Here is a 9,024-nt window from a genome sequence, read left to right as displayed (position 1 = left end):
CTTGATTATAGCAACTTGAGGTTTTAATTTGTTCTTCAGTTCCTTGAGCTTAAGGTATGCTGAGTGAGTTAATGGACAACTATATTTACAGAAAGCAATAGAATTTAGCTGAATTTGTACCATAAACCATGTATTAAAAAATGAACTAAGAATGGACTATGAACCTAAACACAAGATCTAAATATAGACAAGAATCTGTTGTGAGTACAGAACAAGGGAATACTGCATGGTTTAAATAAGGAAAGGTATGCATTAATCTGATTGTTAAGCAAATAATTTGAGAAATTGGACTATATGAAGAAGAATGAGGCATCAGATTGGAGGATGGCATATAAACAACCTACAGTTATTCAGTTGACGCAACCTTGCTTGGAGAAATTGAGGAAGACTTGAAACACCTGTTAGGGAGCTCTGGTGGTTTAGTGGCAAGAAGCTGCACTGCAATCAAGAAGGCAAGCAATTCGAATACAGAAAAGAAAAGACGATAGTCTTTGATATGGGCTACATCTAAACATCAAGAAAATAAACAGCCATGAAACTTTCAAATGCAGAAAATTCTTGGTTATACACAATAAATTCCTTTTTAAAGACACACCCATACACACACAGCCCCCCAAAATAAGTATTTTGTAACTCAAATGAACAAAGAAGAAAAAGAAATTTTCAGCACTGGACTAAAAGACAACATTGTGGAGAAAAGATTGAAATTTCCAATTATTTCATTTTACTTTGATCTCAGTCAACACCCATGTTAACAGCAGTCAAGAAATGAAAAGACATGTTGCACTAGGGATATCAGTTGTCAAGGACTTCTCCAAAGCCCTAAAGTGCAATAATGTCAGTTCAAAAACAAAAGTGTATCTGATGCAAGCCACGGTCTTTTCAACTGCGACCCATGAATCTGAAAGTTGGACCATGAACAAGGATGACAGGAGAATCTATGCCTTTGTGTTGTGGTGGTGGAGAAGGGTACAGAATACCCCCAGGACTGCCGGAAGTGTCTATGAGTCTGTCTTAGAGAAAGTGCAGCACGGTGGTGCTATGAGTTAAGGATGAAGGGAGTTCTCACATACATCAGGTACACTGTTGAGAAGGGCCAGTCCTTGGGGGAAAGACATCATTCTTGGAATGGTAGAAGGTCAGAGAAAGAGAGGAAGACCTTCAATAAGATGAACTGACACAGTGATTGTAATAACAGATGTGGCACATTAAGAGATGGTAAGAATGATGCCTTTTATATATCTGGATGGATAAGAGAACAAACAGATATGTCTTGGAGAGGGTGCAGCCAGATGACTCCTTGGAGGCAAGAACGATACTTTGGGCATGTTGCTAAGGAGGGGCTATTTCTTGGAGAAGGACATGAGTCTGAGGAGGGTGGAGGGTATGCGCAGGAGAGGAAGATTCTCAATAAGGTGGATTGATATGGTGACTGCTGAAATTGGCTCTTATGAGTCAGGAAGTGTGAGGATGGCACAGGATAGGACAGGGTTCAGATCTTTTGTTCATAGGATCAATATGAGTCATACTCAACTCAACGGTACCTAACAACAACAAGTATGACACAGAACAACAAGGTTCAGTTCTGTTGTCCCTATAAGAGGTAGTTAGCCCAATGAGACCTAACAACGACAACAAAAACAAAACCATAAAACTCTCAGATGAAAACTTAAGATTGCATTAAAGACCTTGATTTTTTTTTACAGTGAATTCCTAGATATGACACCAAAGGTAAAAAAGAAAAAAAGATTAAATTGTTCTTCGTCAAAATAAACAATTCCTTCACATCAAATAACTTTATCCCAAACGAATAATCTGTAAAATGGAAGAAAATATTTGATACCATAGATCTGGTAAGGGTTTAATCCCTATAAAGAACATAAATATAATTAAATATAATATCAAGAACAAAAGAGCAACTGATTTTTTTAAATGTGCAAAGAGCTTGTACAGACATTTCTTGTAACACATACACACACACACACACACACACACACACACACACACATCCCCAAATGACCTATAAACATATGAGACAATGCTTAACATCATTAATAATTAAGAAATGTAAATCAAAACCACATGAGGACCCACAGTACACCCACTAGGGTCACTAATAACAGAAAAATGGAAAATGATGAATGTTGGCTTACATGTACACAGAAATTAGATCCCATGTGCATTTTTAGTGGAAATATGATACGATACAATCATGAAAAACTAGTGGTTTCTTAGAAAGATAACTATATAATAACCATCAAACAAACAAACAAACAAGCATCCCTCAAATTCATTGTAGTGGAGTTGAGACCAAAATCCAGTGGATTTTCAGGAGTTGTAAATTTCTTGGGAGGAGATTGTCCAGCTTTCTCCTGTGGAGCCACTGGTGGGGGCACGGTGAGTTAACCATACAAATCCTTACGGATGACACCACCAGACCTCCCTGCCGAATGACTTAGCACCCTCACTCCTAGCTATCCATGACACTTGAAAGTAGAAACTAAAACAGATATGGGAATACCAGTGCTCATGACAGCCTTATGTACAAAACAGCCTATTCATTCACCAACAGATGAAAGGAAAACACAATGTGCTACAATACACAGTGTACAATGGCATGGTATTCACTGATAAAGAAAATGAAGTTCTGATACATGCCATGATATGGATTAATTTTGAAAACAGTATGCTGAGTGAAATAAGTCAGATAAGCAAATATGTATGATCCTGTGCAATGAATCATCCAGAATAGAACAGGCGAACACAGACAGACAAAAGTTTATTAACAGAAGAATGGAGGAAGTAAAGATCATTATTGCTGAAAGGATACTCAATTTCTGTTTAGGATGATGAACAACTTTTGGAAATACTGATGATAGCAGGACAACATAGTGAATGTAATTAATGCCACTGAATAATTGTACATGAAAAAATAGTCAATATGGCAAACTTTTGTGATATATATTTTGCAACAAAAAATTGTCAAAATCTACAGACTCTATTGTACTTGATTTTGTAGAATTGGCCAATAATATCTAAGTCTTGTTGTTTTGTGCTGATGAGTCATGACTGACTCACAGATGACTGTCAAGCAGGTTTTCAGAGGCATTCTTCTACAAAACAGCTGGTGGATTTGAACCACGTGCTTTTGGGTTGTCAGCGCAGTTCCTCACCATTAGACCACCCATGAGTGTTTAGGCAGCTAAGCCTCAAGAGAAGCAAATATCGTTTTGGCATTGCCAGTATTGACTCCGAAGTTGCTAAGATATTAACTCTCTTTGTAATGTACAGCTCATCATTTTTTCTCATTAAACAGAAAAAATATTACCATAAGACCCAAAAGAAAAGCACATTAAACAACTTTTAAAGTTGCCAAACTTTCAGTTTTCTTAAAAAAACAGATTTTTTTTCAGGGAGGCCAGGTTTGAAAGTTTTAAAAAATAATTTTTCAACATTTCCGGAACTGTGTGGGTATGTGGTTTTCTTTTCTTCAGAAAAAAAAAAAAAATCACACCACCGTTGGATATATCTGAAACCATGGCCAGTATTCAGTCAACAAAGAATTTGGTACCTCCTCTGTGCTGAGTGACTTCACTTATGACTTCTTCGACTGAGATAAATTGGTTGTGAAGTAAATGTTATTTTCACTATAGTTTATAAAAAAGGAAATAGTTCAAAGGAGTCATTTCCCTTGGGCTACACATCAATGATAAGATTATATGTTCCTGACTTGACTGTGACTGAAACTTCACTTCTAAATGCCACTTTGGTTATGTTTTTCTTTCATACTTGACTTTGAACCTCACAGGAAGAAGTGATGGGTTTCACAGGGCAGTCTCCATGACATTGACTCCCTTCCCAGGGGGCCTCAGGAGAACAAAGTCCTTCTATGGGGAGCCAGACAAGAGGCTGGCATAATGATGTCCTACAAACAGACTTCCCTCATAAAGATCTTTAAAGAGATCTTGAGAATATCCCACTTCCTAAGTGCTGCAACAGACACAAGTCATTACCAGGTAGGTTGCCAGACATAAACTTGTGCGGCCATAAGCATCCTGCTTGTTGATATTGGCTCCCATCTTCAATAGCAGCTTCACTGTGTCCACTTGACGTCCAGAAACCGCATGCATCAAGGGCGTACACCCTGGAATGAAACATTTCAACACCCTTTAAAAACATTTGACTCACTAAGTTTATGAGTAGATTTTATTTTCCTGTTCATTTACTTTGCTTCTGGCAAACAAATGAACCAATCTCAACACAAGACCAGTTGTCAGGTTGTGTGGGACTTCAATGCAATGAATATGATTGTTGATCAAATGATAGAAAATAAGAACATATTCTAATGCCATTTTATAGAGATAACATTTTTACTTTATATAAGGTTCTGAATTTATTTAATCTATAATTTTCAAATATTACTTGATGTAAAGGTTTTGTGCAGATAATAAACATTTTCTTACTATACTAGGGATCCACAAGAAACAAAATACAACCTTGAGTATATACCATCTAAATTTAAAAATCATCTGAACAATAGATTTGAGGCATTGAACACCAATGAGCAACGACCAGATGAATTGTGAAATGACATAAAAAATAATATCATCATGAAGAGAGCAAAAGGTGATTACAAGACAGAAGTGAAATAAAAAATTAAAATGAATGTCAGAAGAGACTCTGAAAATTGCAGTAGAGCATCAAGAAGCCAAAATAAAGAGAAGAGGTGCTGAAATAAAAGACCGGAACATAAGATTTCAGAGCACAGTTCAGGAAGACAAAGCAAAGTATTATAAGGGAATGCGCAGAGAGATGGAACTGGAGTATAAAAAGAAAAAGGTTCATTTGGCATTTATCAAGCTGAAAAAACCTGAAAAACAAATTTAATCCTCGAGTTGCTATACTGAGAGATATTATGGGCAAAATCTTGACTGATTCAGGAGGCATTAAAAGAAGATGGAATTCCTGTACAGGTTTTACTAGTTATCCTCCTATTTTTCCAATAGTAGTCTTATGCATTGGAAGGAGGAGTGGCATCCACTTCCATAATAACTTGCCTCTGGAAACCCTATGAACCTGGAAAGAGGATGAAAGGGACCCAAGCGTCGAGGACTCTCACTCATAGGGTCACTATGAGTCACCTGCGACTCAACAGAACTTAACAACAACAACAGTGTTATGCAGTATTTGTCTTTCTGAGACTACATTAGTTCATTCAGCACAATGCTCTACAGTCTCTCCCAACTTACGTAGTGTTTTTTAAAAAATCATTACTCCTGAGTGCTGCATGGTACTCCCTTGTTTGAATGTACCACAATTTCTCACTCCATTTGGTTGTGGTTGGACATTTAGATTGTTTCCATGTTCTTGTGATGGTGAATAACACTAAAATAAAGGGTAATGATGGGCAAGGTCCAATGGTGATTGATTTAATACAACATAATGTATGAGAATGATTTTATGAAACACAATGTGAATGAAGAAGAGTGTGAAATGCAATGTATATAAATTTTGTAAGCAAACCAATTAAAAAATAATGTAAAATAGGATGTTTATGTGTAAGAAACACAATGTAACTGAATGAATAAAACACGATGTAAATGAATGAATAAAACACAGTGTAAATGAATGAAACATAATGTAAAGGAATTACTATATGAAAACCAATAAAAAGATTTTTTTTTAAAAAAAAAAAAGGAAGATGGAGAAAATATACAGAGTCACTATACCAAAAAGAATTGGCCAATAGGCAAATATTACAGGAAGTACTATAATCAAGGACCAGTGTTACTGAATTAAGAAATTCAAGCTGCACTGGAGGCATTTGCAAAAGAAAAAAAAAGGCTTAGAAATCAATAGATTACAAATTAATGTGTTTCAAATAACAGAGGAAGCCCTGGGCATGCTCACCAGTCTAGGCCAGGAAATTTGGAAGACAGCTTCCTGGCTTACTGATTGGAAGAGATGTACATTTGTTCCGATTTCCAAGAGAAGTGATTCAACAGAACGTGGAAATTATTGAACAGTATCATTAATACTATGTCTGAGTAAAATAGTGCTGAAAATCATCCCAAAATGGCAAAAATAGTACATTTATAGAGAACTGTCAGAAGTTCAGGCTAGGTTTAGATGTGGCCATGAAACCCTGGATGTAATTGCTGATGTCAGATGGATCCTGGCTGAAAGCAGAAAATACTAGGAGAATAAGTATTTGTGCTTTGTTTACTATGCAAAGACATTTGACTGTGTGGATCATAACAAATTATGGCTAATATTGAGAAAGATAGGAATCCCAGAACTCTTAAGTATCCTCATGAAAAGTCTATATCTAGATCGAGAGGCTGTTGTCCAAACAGAGTGAGGGAACACTACATGGTTTAAAGTCAAGGAAAGGTGTGCATCAGGGTTTTATCCTTTCTCCATACCTATTCAATCTGTATGATTAGCACACAATTGAGAAGGCTGGCTTAAGAAGAAGAATGTGGCATCAAGATTGGAGGAAGACTCATCAACAGTCTGCCTTATGCAGATGACACAACCTTGCTTGGTGAAAATGAGGACTTGAAGCACTTGCTACAGAAGATTAAAGACTACAGCCTTCAATATGAATTGCCTCTCAACATCAAGAAAACAAAAATTCTCACCACTGTGCTAATAGGAAGCATCCTGATAGATGGAGGAAAGATAGAAACCATCAACAAATTAATCTTACTTGGATCTACAATCAACACTCTTAGTACCAGCACTCAGGAGATGAGGAGACATATCCATTGGGCAAATCTGAGCCCAGGGAGCTCTCCAAATTATTGAGGTGCAATCATGTCAGTTCAGGCTATATTTTTTCAATCACTTGCTATGCGTCTGAGAGCTGGACAATGAATAAGGATGAGAGAAGGACTAATATTTTTTACTTGTAGTGTTGGAGTAGATTACTGAATATCCCATGGACTGCCAAAAGAACAGATATATTAGAGAAAGTACAGCCAGAGTGCCCCTTGGGGACAAAGATGACAAAGCTTCATCTTGCATACTTTGGGTATCTTGTTAGGAGAGGCTATTCCTTGTAAAGGGTCATTATGCTTGGAAAGGTGGAGGACTGGCAAAAGATAGGAAGATCGTCAACGAGATGAACTAACACAGCGACTGCTACAATGAGCTAGAATATGTTAGATATTTTGAGGATGGCATAGGACAGGACAGGGTTCAGATCAGCTCTTCATAGAGTTGCTATGGGTTAAACTCGACTTTGATAGCACCTAACAATAATAACCATGATCTTTGGTAGCCTAGTGGTATCTGGTAAGGAGATGCACTGCCCTCCCAAAGGTAAGCGGTTCATAAGAAACAGTGCTCTTTGGGAGAAAGATGGGCAATCTTCTCCTGTACAATTAAACTGTCTTTGAAAACCTGCTGAAGGGTCAGCTCTGTGTTAGTTTCCACTTGATAGTAAACACCACCACCACCACCACCAACATGTTAGATTTTGGATGGAACAAGCAAAATCTTGATTTTGTTTGAACAATAGTCTACGTTACCAAGGAGTTAGAATTGGTTCATAGCTGACCCTTCGACAGATTTTCAGAGGTTTTAAGTCACGTAGTAGGAGACTGCCCATCTTTCTACTTTAGAGCAGCTGGGGAATTCACACTGCTTGCCTTTTGGTCCACAGCACAACTGTTGTTAAGTGCTGTTGAGTATGACTCATAGCGACTCTACGACCAGCAGGTCTGAACCCTGTTCTATCTTGTGTCTTTTTCACAATATCTGATACAATTGAGCCCGTTGCTGGAGTCACTGTGTCAATCCACCTAGTTGAAGGTCTTCCTCTCTTTCACCACCTCCTCCATCATCCCAAACATGGTGTACCTCTCCAATGAATCTCCTATCAACATGCCCAAAGTAAGTGCAATGAGATTTTATCCTTATTGCCTCTAAGGAGTACTCTGGCTGTACCTTCTCCAGGAGATATATCTGTTTGTTCTTTTGGCAGTCAATGCGATATTCAGTACTGTTACCCTTACCCACTCTGGTATCAAATCTCCTTATAGGAGTCTTAAGGTGGGCCAAATGGTTAACATGTTCAGCTGCTAGCTGAAAGGGTGGGAGTTCATCATAAGTGCATCAGAAAGAAGGTGTGGCAATTACTTCTGAAAAAAAAATCAGTCATTGTAAACCTCACTCTGACACGCATGGGGTAGCCATGGGTCAGAATCTATACCACAACAACTGATTATTTATAAATAATAATAAATAATCTGGAAGCGGAATGGGAAAGGAAGTCCAACTGGGTCCTTAGGTTCATTCCTGCTTTTATTGAAGGTGGTGGTAAAGCATTGCCTAGCTGTGAGTTGCACAAATTCTTGCTAAAAAGAGTTACCTTTACTAAAGACTATCCTGCTTTGGACTCAATATAGGTGATCAAGGGCCATGGTAATTTGATTTATTTTTTTTAAATGTGTTCTTTTTCTTGAATGAAATTGAAATAAAATTAGAAATGAACTTATATTGAAATTAGAGGTGACATTATGTATTCCAAACAACTTCACAGGGTAGCTGAAAGGCATCCTAGTGAGGCAGAAGCCAGGTGCTCTGCAGTCCTTCAGGCTGGAAAAGCAACGTTCAGACACCCTCTTCTGCCCATCTGGGAGCGCACTAGCTGTCGTCTGGTTCGAGATTTATGCTAATTGTGGTTGTGATTTTTTGCTGAGTGAGCAGTGAGCTCAGCCTTGGAAATCCCTGAGAATGGATTATCCCTCACTGTGTTTTTCACCAAAAAGTTGCAACTGGCTACCAAATTTTTCTCCAAATTCTTTTATTTCTAATGCTTTTTTTAGACATTGGGTTGTGCAAACAGCACACTCATCTGCTCACCAAAAAGGAACTTGATCTGCTCTCAAGAAAATGAGGGAAATATCTCATCATGAAAGGACAAATACTTCTTCAGTATCTCTGTTGAGTTTTTTTCTGGTAGTTCTATCTTTTCTTGAGAGGGGTGTATTGAGGTCTCCCAGCACTATAGTAGTG

General features: G+C 37.7%; 1 protein-coding gene across 1 annotated transcript in view; it reads right to left on the bottom strand.

The window, feature by feature from the left end:
- ANKRD55 (ankyrin repeat domain 55) overlaps positions 1-9,024 on the bottom strand; it is a 229,439-nt gene that overhangs the window by 143,024 nt on the left and 77,391 nt on the right. The window contains exon 3 of the mRNA XM_006891541.1: positions 4,014-4,144. Within this exon, the coding sequence (XP_006891603.1) occupies positions 4,014-4,144 (131 nt within the window). The remainder of the gene's footprint in view (positions 1-4,013; positions 4,145-9,024) is intronic.

The sequence above is a fragment of the Elephantulus edwardii genome, unplaced genomic scaffold (assembly GCF_000299155.1).
Source record: "Elephantulus edwardii isolate Elephantulus edwardi_28Jun2011 unplaced genomic scaffold, EleEdw1.0 scaffold00099, whole genome shotgun sequence".
Taxonomy (NCBI): domain Eukaryota; kingdom Metazoa; phylum Chordata; class Mammalia; order Macroscelidea; family Macroscelididae; genus Elephantulus; species Elephantulus edwardii.
Note: the sequence above shows the minus strand (reverse complement) of the source record. Positions and strands in the feature narration are given on the sequence as shown.